We start from the raw sequence: 19,480 nt of genomic DNA, 5'->3' as shown, positions 1-19,480 counted from the left end.
TGCTATAGCGTGCAGTTATTATTAAGTGTTACCGTGTCAACAACTGACGGTCAAATTAAAGAAAGTTGAATTGAATAATATCTAAACAATATTATTACAGATTTCCAATTTAAGATTAATTGTAAATAAATACATTATCTTCTCTTATTTCAAGTAAAATAAAGGCTGGATTTTAAACAGAACGCTATTGAACAATGTGAATATTATATTCTTGTCATCTAAAAAATATTCTGTCCATTCTAATCTGGTTAAAGTGTCCACTTGTTTTTTTTTGGAGCGCCAAGTGAAAAAACTTCTCTGACTCACGTATTTTTTCCAACTATCGGGTCTCTCTCCTGTCCCTCCGGTGTGTGTGAATGGCCCAATCTCAATCTCCACCATCACGGACTCACGGACTTTGAGGCGTGCTCCCGCTAAATCGTGAGGGTTTAGGGCTGTCCCACTGTCACATCGTCGAGTGCTTGAGGGCTCTCTGGCAGACATTTTGAGCCCATTATGAACCCTTTCCGTAAATCGGCAATAGATGCCGAATTTGCCAAAGGGAATTTCCCACAATTCATAGCAATGTGATGTTAAACACGCGGTAACCAATGGAAGAATGGAGACGTAAAAAAAAAAGGTAAAAAAAGAGGCACGTGGGTGATCAACCCGATAAGTTATATTTACACACCATTAAGGATTTAAGATCTGATGTATTTCATGAAATGACAGTAATATATATATATATATATATATATATATATATATATATATATATATATATATATATATATATATATATTCTTTGTTATTTACACAGGTTTATTTTGACAAAAACGAGTGAATAGATTATTTGAAATGACCTCTCATCTCGTAAGGAAAGAGCCTGGAAGATGTTCAAATCAGGGAATAAAAAGCATAAAATTAATGCCGAAAATTGTACGCAATATTTTTTTTTATGTTGTAATGGTAATGTGATATGTTGCAGCAAAGTGTTGTCCTGTTCATATTTACACCAGTTCAAGCCCTCACAGCCTCTCACACTCAACCATTTACCAGGTGACGTCAGTAAGTCCCTGAGGGGTCAAGGTTTGAGGGCTTAGGGGGGACATTGGGATTGGCCCACGATCTCACTCGAGTCGAGGGCGATGCTTATGTGATTGTCCGAGTAGCATCACATGAGATGATTTACAACACGTGTAATTGGTGTGTTTCCTGGACCACTGGCCGAGAGCCGTAAAGGCAAGAAAAGCTGAGCCGGTTAAACAGAAGTAATCCATGAAAATGTTATAATTCTCAATTATCGGTTTTCGGTCCAGGGTCCAGACCGCGGCCCGCCTGTTAGTGGCCCCTGATCTAGAGCTTCCTCTGTAGATGGAGTTTGCCTAACTGACATGGAGCTGTACATATTTTAGTAGTACTTGTTGGCTTAAATGTGTCCCTCTCCATCCACCTCTTCATGCAGGAACACCTATGCATTAACACAATTTATCCACAAGATGGCAGAGTGGCTGTGCTTATTTTCTCCCTCAGTTGGTTATGTGGGTTGCTAATCAAATCCCTCCCACCCATCTCCCTCTCCTGAACTGTGGCAGTGACATTTCCCAGGTGGAACCAATTGGAGGTGATTAGAGAGCAGTCCATTTTGCAGAGTTTGATTGGTTGGTGTAGAGAATGTCTTAGAACAAATAGCTGCGGCAGGAACAGAAGTTGTCAGTTATAAGCCTTTCCAGCAATCATGTGTAACAGAATGATGCGTAAAGGAAAAAGGAAACGTGCTGCTGTTTCCTTGGCTGCCGCTGTTCTTCTGATGTGTTGTTTGGCGCAAACGATAGACTGTTATCGACTAAGGAAAACACAAAGACAAGAAGGGCGAGAAGAAGCTGACGCATCCAAAACGATAGGTGTCCAAGAGGGGAAAATTGTGTTAGGGAGGGTCTTTAAGAAAGGGTCAGGCCTTGAGTCACAAGTCATTGACGGAACCAAGAAGACGTCCTCAAACTCTTCTATGGAGGATGAAGCTGCTTATCAAGCAGACTTTGCAGGTAAGCATCTTTATGAGATCCTTTACTGTATTGAATGAAAGTGTTATTTGGTTAAATTTACCTTTTTGGTAACTGGACTTGCAAACATTTAAAACAACCAATTGTACAGTTCCTTAACTTTAACAATAATCTCATTCAGGCTGGTCGCACGGTCAAATGCAGGATTCCAGTTCTATGGAAGCAGCATGGAAGGTAATGTCGCCCTCTCTGCATTGTGGTGGGAACCAGTTGAAGTTCAGCGCAGTGGGACCAGGATCTTCACAGTTTGCAGTGGAACAAGGTAAAATATGAATAATTATCTAATATAATCTGTTTAAACTGTACAATGTGTTTTTGCTGATCATGAATTTACATGGAGTCTTTGTTCCCCACAGGAAATGAATCTCCAATGCCGCTGTCCCAAGTCCCTGGCTCATGTGGCTATAGCATGCAGAGGAGCCCCCTTGGACTTGTCTTATTGGTTCCCTATGATGGCTGCAACGTGGCTCAAGAGGTAATGCTGTTTGAAACTAAACCTCGCTATAGTCCAGGCATTTAATGAAAACTAACTTGTTTTGTTCCCCCTCGTCTTAAATTTTAACTTGTCTGTATATCCTGGTTTGGATTGGCTAAGTATATTAATATTTTGACTAAATGAATTGACTGCAAATGTAGGCCTGTAGACCAGTCGATAATTTGACTGAATGTGTAACCTTAACTGGTTTGTGTGATATCTTGATTTCTGTATTTTGCTTTCTTCTCTAAGGGTGGAAGTTACGTTCTCCCAATGCGTTGGCAGGGAATTCCAGTCGTACTCTGGTGTCGCAAACCTGCTGCCCGACAAAACCCACATCAGACACCCTGGTACCCTCCATTGCTTCCTTATATGCCACCGCCCCATGTGATGCCGCCATACCATGGGCTGCCGCCGCCGCCGTCCCATGGGCTGCCGCCTCCTCCTTATGTGCCGCCGTCCCATGGGCTGCCGCCTCCTCCTTATGTGCCGCCGTCCCATGGGCTGCCGCCTCCTCCTTATGTGCCGCCGTCCCATGGGCTGCCGCCTCCTCCTTATGTGCCGCCGTCCCATGGGCTGCCGCCTCCTCCTTATGTGCCGCCGTCCCATGGGCTGCCGCCTCCTCCTTATGTGCCGCCGTCCCATGGGCTGCCGCCTCCTCCTTATGTGCCGCCGTCCCATGGGCCGCCGCCTCCTTATGGGCCGCCGCCTCCTTATGGGCTGCCGCCTCCTTATGGGCTGCCGCCTCCTCCTTATGTGCCGCCGTCCCATGGGCTGCCGCCTCCTCCTTATGTGCCGCCGTCCCATGGGCTGCCGCCTCCTCCTTATGTGCCGCCGTCCCATGGGCTGCTGCCTCCTTATGGGACGGCGGCACATGGGCTGCCGCAGACGGTGTCCGACGTAATGCAGAGGCTGCTTCGTTTTACGCTGCCGATGTCCCATGTGCACCCCCAGATACATAACTACAAAGATAATTCTCTTTCCAGAATCCTTCAATCAGATTACTTTCTACCCTATGCTAATTACCCATCGCTACGAGTACCTACAACTACAGGAAAAACAGAAATGCCTAAACCTCCAGTATACCCTTTATTCCATCCTTTTTATCCTTACTTTCCTCACACGGTCACAACGCCTGCACCAATTGCAACTGCAAAACCAGCAGCAGCCCCTCCCTCTGGGTTTCCGCTTCCTTTCTACCATCACTTTCCTTGGGCCAGCTTGGGGTCTCTCCAAGAAACTGCTAAACCCATTTCAACCATGACTAAAACTCCGCCACCGCTATTACCATATATGCATTTTCTTCCTCAAGATCCTTTACGGTCTCCCCAACATCCAACCTCCAAACCAGAGACCACAACACAAAGGATCAAACCTCAGCCACCGCAGTATGAATATATGCCTTTTCCATATCACCCTTTTCTGCCACCCTTGTCACCACCAACGACGACCACAAAAAACTGATTTCTCTCCCCCCCCCCCCCCCCCCCCCCCACCGCCACAACCTTTTCATCTACAGCCCCCAATTCCCTTCATGCCTTATCATCCTAGGCTAGCGTGCTCAAACTGTTCTAATAAATACTTTAAATAACAAGGTGACCCTGTCGTATTAATTTGTACTGTTGACTTTTTTTGCGTTTGATTTTAAGGAGTTGTATTAGGTTTGTGGATGACGTGAACAAGGCTTTACTTTTTACAAAACGGAGCTTTTTGATTAGACGGGGAAAGTTGCGTCTGCTTCAACTGTATACATGCTTTCTCAAATGTGGCCATGAAACTGACCATGTTGGCATCTTGTCAGCCTCTACTTTGTCTGTGGGGCTCTAATTGGGGTGTGAGTAGACTGTCCACATTGTGGTACCACAGCTAAATTATTTTGAGTCCTAGTGGATTTCTCATGTTTGTGCTGTGTGGACAAGCTTTACTGAAAGGATAAGGTTTACTTTAAGTCAAAAGTAAAGAACTGTTTAATTTCTGAAATGACTAAGCAGGTGTGAAGGAGGCTGGCTTTAATCAACTTCACATTTAGCTTGCGCCACCTCTGACATAGAGATTGCGTGTTGCCCAATGTGGTCTGCCTTTTTTGCACTCTACAAGGTCTGTTTACACCTGCCTTCAACCAAAGACTGCTTAACCGTGAGTGGTCAATACTAATGAAAACCATGACTTTCTATGCCAAAATCTAGTCTTGTATAAACCTGTTAAAGAGTTCCGCACAATCACCATGAAGTGTTTTCATCATAGAATTATTAGCTTATCTACTGTAGCGACCCATCTCAAAACTAAATTGTACACTGTGGATGGACAAATGCTGTTGCCCAAAGTTATGGCTGTATCATTGTCTTCATATTCACTATTTGGGAAACTAAAGGGCAGAAATGAGCACCAAATTAAACATTGTATTGCACACATTCCTGCCTGTAACACTAGGCATAACATTGAAGAATACAGTGAAGAAATACAAATAAAGCCAACTAATTCACTTAACACACTGAAGGGGGGGATATTTTCAGAACCCTGACAAAATAACTTGTATGTTGTACCATGATATGCAAATCTGACTTTATTGATGTAGTGCCCAAGTTGCCTACTTGGCTGCTCGCTTGGTTAATATTCCTGATGCGCTTTACTAATGACAAAGTCCAGTTGTAACGTCCAACATGTTTATTCTTTGCAGAACACAATCTCATCAGCAGAACTTAGCTGCATATATTCAAATAATAAAATAAACTATAAACATTTGCCTTACTCTGTTCCAATACTGTCAGTAAAATGGTCAAACTGTTTGCTTCCGAAAACGAGCAACACCTGACCATAGGGCCGACTCCGTTGAAGTCGGCCTTACGCCACGCAGTGGTGGGAGGTCCTACATACACCAAACAAGGCAAAATGGCTCGTACAATTGACATGAGAGAAAATTAATCAACCACAGGTTCTTATGTGCGCTAAATGAGCACAAGTTCAAGCTGCAGCTGAAGTTGCATTTGATTGGTTTATTACCTGATGCTAAAATGTGCCCAGTATTCAAAGCCTTGACTCAGTTGTTCTGCTTCGGACCTACTCTAAGCTTGCTCCAGAATGGCAGGTGATGATGGAAGAAGACACGGGTCTCGGAGAGTGGATGTTGTGGTTGATTGTCATAGACTTCAACCAATCAGATCTTTAGTTTGACAAGCTGGGCGTGTTCTTTGACGTGCCAGGGCGAGCGATATGGCCTGGAAGTTTAACGTGCTGTGCTTGGTCAGTGGGCGTGACGGCAGCACACTTGCAAAGCCACTGTGCTCTTGGTTTGGAGAGATCCGAGTGGATTTTCAGATCAGCAAACAAGTTTGCAGGGAAACGGAGCTCCACAACGAAAAAGTTAAGAAGAATAGGGAAATACTGAAAAGACTGCTAGATTGTGTCATCATTTTGTGCAAACAGGAGCTCTCATTCAGGGGACACAACGGACGTAAATAGTCTACAAATAAGGGGAACTATGTGGAGCTACCGTAAAATGCTGGTTATAAGCCGTGTCTGGTGTGAACGCCACCTTAGTGTATTTGTAGGTGTTGCGCTTCATGTAACATTTTATTTCACTTGTCAAATGTTGCAGTCTTATGTGAATATGAAGTGTTTACACGAAACAAATAATAACCGGTAGCTGTGACGTCACAATGAGGTGATTAGGTTGTTCAGCTGTAGAATGCGCAGGTAGAAAATCCACAGCCTGCCACTGCATTCAATGCATATGACAGAAATGATTCATATAATGAGAGCAGAACTTAGAACTATCAATGATATCAGCAGTGCAGTATAATAATAATGACAATAAAAGCAGTAATGGTATTAGTATGTGACTAATAATAATAATGATAGTAACATGACTGATGAAGCAGCCATACAATTGTTTAAATTAATTTATTCTCTGCACTGTGGGCAAGATGAAGTTGAAAGCCATGGAGCCCAGAGCTGCTGGCGTGCAGCTGGACATGGGTATTGCAACCCAACCACCTTGTATGTCAGTTTATACTAAAGCTGTAAGCATATGGCACAGAAGAATGTGTTTTTTCCTCTGAATCCAAAGGATACCCACAAAAAAACAAAGGAACCAATGCAAACTACTCTGCCTGCCAATTGTTGGCCAGGTGACAAAGTTCCCACTTCAAAACCGTTATGTATACGTCAAAGCCAACTGTTGCTTCTACTGCTTAAACAATAAAACCCAGCAGTAGCAGCTATCTAGGCACAATGGGTCCATATGTTCATTACAACCAGCTCCCCTTTGCTACATACTTTTCAACAAGGCTGACAAACTTAATTTCTTGTGAATTTTAGAGTTTCTCAAACCCTAACTGTCTGTCCGGCTTTCTTTCAGGGGCTGGTGCCATGTGATACTGAGCATTCAGTGAACATGATTTTATTTGCACTTTTGTATTCATGATCTGTGTGTGTGTGTGTGTGTGTGTGTGTGTGTGTGTGTGTGTGTGTGTGTGTGTGTGTGCGCACACCTACCTAATTGTACGACCAAATAATTCCATGGCACCTTATAAAATATGATTTTATAAAAAGGTCATTGCGCTACACTCATACAGTGTGCACACCCCCACCCCATTCTGTCTGTTCCTATTTCCACATGGTGCTTTCTCCTCTTGGCACCGTGTGACAATGGACACACGCACACATCTACATGTGTGCGCATCACTGAAACTTGCCACACGTGACATCAGAACGCAGTGTAATGCTGCACTTTGAGAGCAAGGATGCGTGTCTGTATTTTTTCCTTTTTGTTTACTACCGTTCTGGGATGTTTGTCAGCTGGAATTATGGAACACTGAGTGTAAGAATAACCACTACTCTGTAGAGGATTATGAGATCCTGAAAGGCATCCTTTTGGCTTTGGTGGGGACTTCTGCTTTTTCATTTTTTATTTCAAGTACCTTAAGAATTGGTTTGCAGTTTACAATGCAGGTGAGCCCTTTGTACAGCATAAGTGATTATATGATTTTGCTTTTTATTTTACCAGTGATTGGATGTTAGGATAGAAGATTATGCTATGGATTTGTGGTTCAGCAAGTTTGACAATTACTTTTTTGACTAAAGAAAAATATGACCAGAGACAGACACATCTGATAGGAATAGCATCTATATGATAAATATTATGAGTATTGCAATAATTTCATGTTTAAGCCCATGCCGCAATTATATTGTAACTAACTATTGTGTTTGTTTGATCACAGTAAACATAAAGATACCATGGAGATTAAAGCGATTAACACAGCCAGCACTCAAGTGTTTGATTTCAGTCCGAGATCTGTGTCCTGCATTTGAATCTTCAGTCTCATATTCCCAGCCAGGGCACTTAGTCCTTCCCCCAACCCTGGCATTTTCTCCAACCTATCCATACAGTGTGTCTTTATGGAGGATTATGATGTGGACATGGATGGGGAAGAAGAGGGTGAGGTATTCATGCGAAAGACTACAACAGGCCAATGGTGGGAGGACTGTGGAGATGACGGCAACTGGGACACACAACACCAGAGAGGCGGAAGAGGCTCCATGGTGAACAGCCACAGTTGGGCCGAGGAGCTCCAGGATATCTTTGTACCACAGGCAGACGGCTGTTACAGTGGAGGGCGAACTCGACCGTCCAGCATCTCTGTGAGTGATTGTCATTCTCTCTTTCTATCTGAGACACACAAGCACTGAATTATTCCCTCTGAGTCCATTTGTTCTGACATATTCCACTGCATCCCCCAGTGATTCAACAAAAGTTTAGTTTGCTTTAAAAAAAAAAAACACTTCTCAGAGTAATAGAAAAAATACAAACTATTTCAAGTAAAAAAAAAAAGTGTAATTCATTAAACCCAAAAAATGTGCATAACGACATTTGTAATCTGAGTCTATGAATATCTTGTTTCCAGACATACAGTATATGATTGTATTGTGTATGCATTAGAGAAAGTAGTGGAATAGGCGGACTGAGAATATTTGGCCTCTGATCCTGATGAAGGATGAAATATGACTCAAAATGTTACGTTGTTTAATCAGCTGCTGCATTGTGACACAGCATTGTGGGAACTAACTGTGTGTGTGTGTGTGTGTGTGTGTGTGTGTGTGTGTGTGTGTGTGTGTGTGTGTGTGTGTGTGTGTTTTCTTTCGCACGTGTGGGCACATACTCCCTTGTGATTCCTTGTCTCTCTTACGGCTCAGCACGATTGAATCTGTGATGTGGAATGGGGCTGAAGGAGACTCAACAAATACGGATAACGTGCAATTAGAAATGCATTGCTCATGCTTTGGGTCAACGAGCAGATGCAGACGCCACGTCAGTGCTGCTCAAAAGTGCTGACATTTATTAAAGGAGCTCTTATTGATCAGCCTTTTAATGGTTTTGTTTCCCAGTGTTGCGGTCTCATTTATCATGCTATGTTTAGCCTGGACTTTCAGCCTACCATATCTCAACTAATCATGTGCCTTTTATTTCTGTAATCTTTTTAGGCCTGTCTCCTCTTGTCAGGACACAGATTTCTAGCAGCTTCGGTTAAAAGAAAGATGAAGATGAGAAGTGAGGAGAAGGAAAGCAAGGGAAGAAGATGGAGGAACAGATAACATATCAGGAGAGCACGGCAGCACTGAGCAGCTCTGTCTCTCCCCACCCTCTCCCTTCCATTTCTCTCTCCTCTCCTGCTCCCACATCCCCCCTCCCTCCTCTCTCTGCTGCTTCCCCCATTCCCCTCACTGCTTTCCTCCCTCCCTCCCTCACTCTCCTGCACGGAGCTGCAGTATATGAGAGGGTCTCCCGGGTCTAGCTTCACTGCAGTGTAGAGAAGGGCAGGGCGGCTGTTTCAGTACGATGCGCTGAAGGATGGTGCACCAGGAGAAACGCGTTTACCAGGTGTGTGGATTTGTGTTTGTATGTGCTCGTGATTCTAAGGGCGTAGCATAATATTTACAGGTAAACATGATAGGTATCCATCATGGGCAGGCTGTATGAGTCAGACATAATGGATGATTGTGAGGCGATGTGGGTGGTGTTCACATACAATCTTCACCTGTGATTCTCTGTATTTTTACATGTCCTCCATCCAATTTTAAATCATTTCATCTCTCATCTGATGGATATGTGTTTAAATCATACGACACGGCTTGTTCTATTCCTTCAATCAAATCATTCTTCAGAATTTACAGTGACAATGAGATGCTTTTCATCGACCACGTTCTCTCTTCTGGGATGGTAAAATAGCTTGTGTGTGTAGATACTAGACAATCTGCAGTTAAGGAGGATATCTGAACCGGCTGTCTGAAGTAGACGAGCAAGAGGCAGAGCGTTGGGAGAGTGAAGGCGTTCAATTGTGACGTGTGCTATACATCGGTCTCATCTAATGATGCGTCACAAAAGAAGAGAGAGGGTGTTGGGCTGGTTTTTAAGAGAGTGAGAGAGAGAGAGAGAATATTCCTTTATTCGTCCCGCAGTGGGGAAATTGTAGGATTACAGTAGCAGACGGGTAAAGTGCACACAAGAGACACATGGTAAAGTAAGGTGTTATTCAATGTCAGTGTGTAACAGGAACACACATGCACTCACATAGTATGCATTTTGGGGACATATGGGCATTTGGCATAATCCCACAATATAAAAACACTTTCCTTACTATGCCAAAATCGAAAATCATGTCATGCTGCAACATTTTGTTCAGTATTCAGAAACGGAGATACTGAGATAACTGAGGGGCAGTTCCATAGTGGAGGCTGAGATGCATTAAAAGTGATAAAATGATTCATGGTAGGATGTAAAGAAAAGAAGTAGAGGGTACAGGAGGTGAGGAAAAAGAGACCAAATTAAAATCAGGACAATAAAACTTCTAGATGTTGAAGGGTTTCTTTAACTTTTTTTGTCACATTTGGACTTGCACATGTATATAAAGAAATTGTTTGTGTACATTACAATGCATGACATATGATTATTAATAAGGGATATTATTATGAAGATTGTGTAATTGTATGCATATGAAGGTCACTGTTTTTATGAATGATTAATGTGTGAATGGAGTTTAAAACAACGTTTGCATAGTGCATGTGGATGCCAGGGCACTGTTTTATTAGAAGGAAGTGTAGTTCTATGTTCGCCTGAGGTGGCGGCGCTGAACATCGACTTTTGAGATAATAGAATCTACCCTTTTTCTAGAGAAGAAGAAGAATAGCGCCGCCCCTGAAGCTGCAGACCAATGAATGAGTAAAAAGGCACGAAAAAGTGTGAAAAATAGAGCTAACCAATGGAAGGGCCTTATGTAGCTATGTGAATGTCTGGGATAAACTAACACGCGAGACTGGAAGGGGCTTCTCTTGAACGACAGAGGAGGCAGCTAACTGGAGCACAGACTGTGAATCTGTGAGAAAGAGAGGGCCTCAATCGAGAATGCATAAGCTGTTTTTGTGATGAACCTTTTATTAAATACTTTTTAATTATCATCGCATTCCGGGCTATTACTTCCCATGATCACCCGGGATTTAAAGAATACTCTTCAATGTTAAGAAGTAAAAGAACATTTATAGTAAAAAAAAAGAACAGAGGAGGGGAGGAGAGAAAATGGCCGTGAAGAGAGATTAGCTACATACAGGAAGTTGGCAAACAGAGCAGAATGATAGTATTTAATCATCAGTACGAGGTGGATGGCACAGCTTTTTTTTAACCCTTACAAAATATATTGTTCAAGTTATTGATGTCTTACATCAATTATAGTCCTGTGGTTACAAATATTTACCAAAAAACATCAAGATTTTGATTGCTGTATTTGGTCAGAATTAGTTTAATGGCATGTAACAATATGGGGAAATACTTATGTATGGATATTCTTTTCTTGTTCAGGTCTGGTGACCTGGCAAAAAAAGAAGAAGAAAAAAACTCTATAGTTTATTTTTGTCATTTTGACACTGTTAATGATAATAAAAGCCACCAAATATATGCACTTGTTTATCCTTACGAACGCCGCAGTTTGTCCCAGGTCGGACAGCTTGTCGGTCTATAACAGAGACAAATGCAACCATACTGGCACATTCATAGCTGGGAGCAGATGTTAGAGTTTCTATTCTACATGATCTGCATGTTTATGAACGGTGGGAGAAAATCAAACCATCTGAATCTGGCAGATGTGATTGCAAATGCAGTCCAGTATTTATTGTAATACCTGTGTAACAGGAGGAACAGGATATTCTGTATTCCGTGTATAGTGGGATGAAACCGATTTCTATTGATGATTCAGACCTGATATCTTTAGGGTTTGCTGATTATTTTGAGTGTTATGTAAGGGGGGATGTCTGTATCTGTTAACCCTTGTGCTGTCTTGGGGTCAAAATGACCCATCAACACACATACATATACACTCGTACACGGGTCATTTTGACCCCAAGACAACACAAGGGTTATCTAAGCTCATGATAGAGCAGAAGAGAAGGAACTGATTCTAATGAATGTGTTAGCTAAGCTTCGTTAGTAACATATGCAATTATAACGTCATGTGAGCCCACTAGGTTATCCTATTGTGTGAGAGGCAGGAAATTGGATTACATGAGTTTGCTACCTTCTTTCCAGCTATACCTTTCCCTATAATCCCTATTTCTCCTTCCTCCTCCTCCTCCTCCTCCTCCTCTACCTCTCAACCAGAAAGTACTTTATCATTTGCTATAATACATGTATTTATAGTGTTAATTTAAATAGCATACTACGCACTCAGCTTAATATTTCTTCTCACGAGTGTGTCCCACTCTGACGGAACTACAGCATTAGCAGGAATAATATTAATATTCTTTGTATTTGTGTATTTTCCTCTTTTCTCTTACAGGCCCAGAGGAACGAGAGAGAGTCCATCAGGCAGAAACTTGCCCTTGGCAGTTTCTATGACGACGAGCCAGTCATCTACACCAGCTGCAGCAAGAACGGCCTGTCCTCCCGGTGGGATTAGATCGTGTGTGTGTGTGTGTGTGTGTGTAATGACTAATAGGGTTTGATCAATGACAGCTATTGAAGGCTGGCACCAATATGTTTGTGTCTTAGCTTCTCACAGTTGACACTTCAGGTCTTTAGATGTTCTTCCAGAATGTATTCTTGGATGGATGACTGGGAAACAGTGAGATACGCCCTGCATTTAATTAACTATTGATACACAACATTATTAATCTATTTCAAAGACTGAATATGAAACTAAACATCAGGTTTTTGTAGACTTAATGTGTGGCCTAAACCTCCTCATATAGACATTATTGTCTATCATAATGTCTACCTGCTCATTATATTGGCAAATCAAACAATATCAATTGTGCCCTCTTTTTGTGTTCATATTAGTGCATGTGCACACACACACACACACACACACACACACACACACACACACACACACACACACACACACACACACACACACACACACACACACAGTAGTCTTTGTATCACCCCTTTATGGGTTAAGTAAATTATCTCACTTCTTTATCAAGAAAGAAATATATTTTTTAATGCTTTTGATTATCAATTAAACAAAAGCATAATCACAAAGCAGACCTGGGCTGTTTTTCATAGCTCTTGGAAAGTTGACATGGTTTTGAAAGAACAGCTTGAACTATGTCTACATGGCACATATGATCGGCTATTTAACAGCCAGGGGAGAAAGATATTCAGATATTTAACTTTATCTATTCACTAAAAACTATAAGGCCCAAAACACACCAATCAGAAAGATACAACTGCTTGGATTGGCTTGTTGCTTCATATGTGTCAAGTGCAAATGACAGTAAATGACAACAAGTCTGTTTAGAAACAGTGAGTCATGTAGTAGACAGTGTGCATCATTGTGCAATAACTGAAGATTGAGTAAATACATTGATTTATCCTGTTTGTCTGTCTGTGTTATACTTAGCAGCAAACAGAGGAAGAGAACAAGTGATTAACATCACAGACCGGCAATGCCATAGGAAAATGAGAGCTTTCCCTGAAAGTCACAGTGCTGTTTACAGTCATTCCAAAGGAACTGACATTGAACCTAACAATTTACAGCAGCAGAACAATGAAACTCAAGTATGGAAAGAGTAGGCGCAGGAGGTGGCACAGTGGTCAACCTCTGTTGCGTAATAAGTTGCTGAGACAGAAACTTTCCGATGCCCTAGATTCATCACGCAGACAGATTTTGACCAAATTCTCACGGTTAAGTGTTTCATTCCAAAATTAGATATTCCGGTAGCACTTTATAATAACTACACGCTATTTGGCATTAGTAAAGCATGAGTAAATGGCATTTCAATTATAATTTTTTTAATGTCCTAACACTTTATAAATTATCTTATTAATCATCGTACAAATCCACCATTTCTAAAGTATGAAAACCCAATCATGAAACGCGTAATAGTCAAGCTTATTAATCAAGAATAAAACACATGTGTTTATGAATTGCTTATAATGAGTTACTAATGAGTGTTCATGTTGGAACAATGCTTTATAAATTATGAATTAAGTTTTAACTCATGCTTAACTAATGCTAAATAGCATGTAGTTATTATAAAGTGCTGCCGATATTCCATATATATATATCTATGTATATATATATATATATAGATATATATATATATCTATATATATATATATATATATATATACATAGATATATATATATATCTATAGATATATATATCTATATATATATATATAGATATATATATCTATAGATATATATCTATCTAGATATATATATATATATATATATATATCTATCTAGATAGATATATATCTATAGATATATATATATATCTATAGATAGATATAAAATGTCATATATATTTAATGTGAAAAATGGATCTGTTGACATTTAATGCTGTTTGTAGCAGATTGTGGGATATATTATAGATGTATTATTATTAGTATAGTAGTAGTAGTATTAGTAGCAGTATTTATGATACATGATTATTTTACAAATGTGTGGGCATTAGTCTTCCATTCATTTAGTATTTATATATTTATTTTAGTTTGCTAGCCACCTGTACAGCATTGTGACAGAAAATAAAAATACATTTTAACATGTATTTATCTAAAAAGATTTGAATATTTCAATCATAAAGACAATTCCAATCCTAGTATGTATCTATATATTTATTCTCGAGGACAATTGATCAACATCACTGTATATGTGCCAGTGTTTGACTGCTTTTAAACTGTTGTCCCTCGGCCTGATGTTAACATGTTCCATTAAAACAACAAATAAAACACACAACATATATTAGAACAGGGGAAAGCAAAAGATGATGTCAAGAGCTGATAAAAAGCGAGGGGTAGATGCGAGGAGGAGAAGCATTTAAAAATTGATAACATTGAATCATATGATAGAAGACACCAGCATACAATCAGCACAAACAGTTGAAACATGACAAGATAAAAGCACTTTACTTTTAGAAGACAGGTGAAACCAGAAAGGACAAAATTTAGGACATATTGGATGAGGACATATTGGTCAAATTAGGTGCATTATGTTTATGACAGATGAAACTAACCGAGACAAAATTGATATTTCACATTTGTAATTGAGGTTTTGTGGACATGCACACACACGCAGTGGAAAGAGTTGCATTACATCAGACACAAGCTGGTTAACAGAAGCCAAAACACTGCTTTCTTTTCATGTCAGCGTTGACCTCCAGTGACTCGTTGTTTTCATTAGAGGGGGCGTTTACATCAAACGATGGGGCCGCCCCCCTATGCTACTGGCTGCGGTTTGAGGAAGTGAAGTTCTGTCTGTGGCTCAAATGCTCCTGAAAGAAGAAGTGATGCGTGATAGAAGTCTGCTGCTGTGATAGGTGGAATTGGAGTCATGTGATCTCTAGTGGAGGTGAGGGTGCACCTTTTGGAGTTTAGTTTGGAGTGGAAATTCCAGCACCACCCTGTCCGGTTTGTGAAGTTGTATGGGTTATTGTTCTCATCCCAGTGTAAGGGTCGGTTACTTTGGTTAGTTAGGTTCTTTCAGTCAGAGTATGATACTATGGAACTGAGTGATCTACGCTCCTGGAAAGACTGAGGTTGAGCTGCAACTGCTGCAGAGAGCCTGATGTTATGTTTGTGCTTTATTCGCATCATGACAGCTGTCAATTGCTTTTGCTCCAACTTGATTAGGTCACAGACCGTGACGTTACTGGCGTCACTGCACTTCATAGCCAAAAGTATGTGGACACCGAAACACAGCCCATGTGCACTTGTTTAACATATCATTTCAAAAGCATTGGCATTGCTATGCTGCAGTAACATCCTCCAGTCTTCTGTGAAAGCTTTTGACAAAATTGTGAAATGACTGCCACGAGAGCATTAGTGATGTCCGGTTGGGCACTGACATTTGGCGAAAAGGCACAGGATTACAGTCGAAGCTCCAGTTCATCCTGAAGCTATAAAGATGCTGGATGGGGTTGGCTGTGAGCTTTTCCTCATCAAATTCTGAACATAATTTCTTTATAGACCTCATTTATGTTGAAACAGGACCCTCCCCAAACTGTTGGAACACTATTGTGTCATAACATTTAATGATATGCTGTACCATTAAGATTCCCCCGTAATTAGAACGAAGGGGTCTCACCCAAACCATGAAAGACACCCTCGGACCAAAATTATAAGGACAGGGATGTCCTTGTTTCAGTCTTATACTGGACAGCAATGATACTTCTGACATTATTCCAAATAAACTTTTAATTTTTTTGCTGAATTGTAATTGCTATTGATCACTCATCCCTGTCATTATTCCCATGAAAACGTGTTAACCATCTTAACAAACAATAGCCATAAAATAATATATTAAATATATATATTAAATGTGTTTGTTGTTATACTTTTTTATTCTGAAAATGCTTGAAACACGTTTTCAAATATCTCCTGGCCGTCTTTTAGCATCACCTTGTTAAGAAAAAAAATACAGATCTAAATTCCTACCTAAGTCTGACATGTTGGGATTTCTGTCATTCACATTGGGCTTTGTTTGTAAATAAAATCAGAACAATAAATGAGTAATGTAGTAAAAGACATGTGCAGTGTCTCTAACAAAAAATCCACATGTCCTTGTGTCACGTTCTTCACTCTTTGTGTTTTTTCCTCTCAGGCTGCAGAGTGGGGTGAACCTGCAGGTGTGTTTTGTTAATGACAGCAGCAGCGACAAAGACAGCGATGCAGAGGACAGCAGGACAGAGACCAGTCTGGACACGCCGCTGTCACCTGTGGTATGCACTGCTCTAAAAGTCTCTGTGCTTTTGTTTTACGACACCATTACTCTTTGGAGTAATGAATTGTGAGAACATTTGGCTGTTACCTCATGATACCACTCAAACGTCTTTGTCGCCAGAGCAAGCAGAGCTCATCTTTATCAGACCGGGACACAGCGGAAGAGGACTCAGACCCGTTAGATGACTGCGGGGGGTTCTGGCGGGTGCAGCGGAGGCTGCAGGAGGAGGCCCGGGTAGCGTTGGCTCTGGCTCGACCCATGGCCCGTATGCAGGTGGAGGTGGAGAGGCAAATCCAACTGCACAGACGTTCACCTGTGGCTGACTTGGTTAGTCATTGAGAGAAAGAGAAAAAGAAACAGATACATAAATACAGATCCGGGATGTGTGTTCTCTTTGTTTCTGTTCGATGAAAAAGGCCTTTTAGGAGATGATCCAGGGCAATGAAATATCCTTTCCATACGTAAAGGGGGAAAAAAAGGAGTGAATGCACAATGACTTACAATAACTTGCTTTTACAGTAAACGCAATAAAAATTGCATTAGGGACTTACGTCCATTAAATAGAAGGTCAGTCAGGTGTTATAACGGTGTGTGTGTGTGTGTGTGATTAATATCCAATAAAACTGTTTCAGTCTTTATTCAAATTCTGGCCGTTTTGCACGCTTTGACATGCAGTAATTTCCTGTCGCCGTGTTTTTACATATGCAGCTTCCCCATCTGCCCCATATCAGCGAGTGCTTGATGAAGAGGAATCTGAGGCGAGGGGACATGAGGGACATGAGTCTCGGACAGCTGCAAGTCATCACAAATGACTTGCACTCACAGATTCAGAGTGAGTGATCTTTGACAAATATCCAATAAAAGAGTTTCAAACAAAACAAGTAAAAAAAAAACACAAAATCTTTAGGATATCGGAGTTTAAGAATAAGTTCATCACATCTACCAACTGACACAGGTCTAAATGAGGAGCTGGTGCAGTTGCTGCTGATGAGGGACGAGCTGCATGTGGAGCAGGACGCCATGCTGGTGGACATAGAGGACCTCACCAGGTGAATCACCCTTTTCTCTCCTGTCACTGTTCTGCGTCTTTACTCTCTGAAATATCTGTCAAATTCTCCACAGCGAACGTTGTCCTGTGCCCGCTCTAATGTACTACCTGTCTCTATTGCGACAGGCACGCTCACAGCCATCAGCGGCACCAAGCAGAGAAAGCCATCTCTAAATAAACTCCCCGTCTACACGTGTTTCCGTCCGCACGCCATCTTACCTCTTGCTCCATAGACCATCACCGGTGTTACTAATGAAACTCCATCTGTGCTGACTGATTCCGGAGAAGTGAATATACCATATACCCAGCGTTATCACACAGACGTACCACATAAATGTAATGCGCCACAGAATGTTGTCGAAGGTCAGAGGACATTTTACAGAAGCGGAGTGATCGCTGCTTTCAGTATGGACACTTTTGAGTTTTTGCAGGCTTTCAACTCAGCATGATTAATCATGCCATATGTTATAGAACTAGGGGAATCCTCTCAACAGAATTGCATCTCCTAACCCTGATTTACCTCTTAATGATTTTGCATGGTACACTCATGTTAATTCTGGGATAGAGAGAGCGCCTGCACGCCTTGTTTCTCCGTTGTCTGACGACTTCTAGGGGCCACACCTGACTGCACTTTGTCTTTTGTTTGTCACTATATTAGATATCAAGAGATTGATCAGTTCACCTCTTCACCTATTTATTATTACTTTTACTAGGAGCACTGTGTCGTTGCTGTTTATCACTGAAATTCACTATTAAACACCAACTCTCTGAGCTGTTGCCATAGAATATGATGAACACTGAACAAATTTGCAGCTTAGCTTCCCAGTGGTGTTCAAGTGCTGCAGCAGCTTCATGGAGGTCTTGTAATTTGATTGCTGCTACAGTTTCCACCTGCTTTAGAGCTGCACTATAGAGCTGTACTGAAAATGTTTAACTTTATTTCGACAAATTTGTATTTGTCAAATGCCTTTATGTGTTCGGTAAAATACACAAAATGACATGAAATGGTTTTAAAAGGTTTTACTGGTTAATACATAGGGATAGAAAAAAAAGCAAAAGCAGAGGCATGACAGCCCCTAAAAAAAAAAATGCAAAGTCAAATCTTATGCCCAATTTGCTAATGCTAAAAAAGGGTAAACAAGAAGAAGAAAAAATATATGGATAAATCACAGCTTAAATATATACAATTTATCTATTCAGAGGATTTATAGACATACTATATGTAAATGTTAAAATATACTTTATTAAAAGGATGAAGAACATGCCTTGTTGTCTGGCTATGTTTAAGTGTTTTCACTCTCAGCTTTTTAAGAATGTTATTTAACACAAAGTACACTTTCTTTTCTAATATGCTTTAGTGATAAATGTAATGTATAATGATTGTAAAATCAGAACTCCAGTAATAAATGTTTCAAGTGTGTGAACTTTGTTTATATATGGCTGTTTTTCATGAGAGTTCATTTGCATTTTGGTGTTTTTCACTATAAAATGAAATCATTACAAAACTAACAGACATTGTTTCATCAAGTGATGCTGGGGAAAGCATATTGAGCTCGCTCTCATTCACATATTCAACCTCAGCTTTACGCGAGTGCAGTAGTTTCTCTACTCATTCACACTTGTGTTGACACTTATGTAACTGAGTTTTTTATGGAAGATTACCACAAGAAAAAGAGGAAGAGCAAGAAAAACAAAACTC

At 40.8% G+C, this 19,480-nt stretch overlaps 1 protein-coding gene across 1 annotated transcript; it reads left to right on the top strand.

The window, feature by feature from the left end:
• Positions 1 to 9,364: 9,364 nt before the first annotated feature.
• LOC306746150 (schwannomin-interacting protein 1-like) lies at positions 9,365 to 19,173 on the top strand (the record flags this gene model as incomplete). The annotated part of the gene is made up of 7 exons (XM_079229021.1): positions 9,365 to 9,394; positions 12,339 to 12,448; positions 16,614 to 16,731; positions 16,854 to 17,060; positions 17,442 to 17,565; positions 17,689 to 17,782; positions 17,908 to 19,173. 7 exons carry the CDS (start codon positions 9,365 to 9,367, stop codon positions 17,957 to 17,959), a joined length of 735 nt encoding a protein of 244 aa, XP_079085147.1. The 3' UTR covers positions 17,960 to 19,173.
• Positions 19,174 to 19,480: the final 307 nt, after the last annotated feature.

The sequence above is a fragment of the Taurulus bubalis genome (assembly GCF_910589615.1).
Source record: "Taurulus bubalis genome assembly, chromosome: 1".
NCBI classification, from domain to species: domain Eukaryota; kingdom Metazoa; phylum Chordata; class Actinopteri; order Perciformes; family Cottidae; genus Taurulus; species Taurulus bubalis.
The sequence above is the reverse complement of the archived record's forward strand: the minus strand, read 5'-3'. Positions and strand labels throughout refer to the sequence as shown.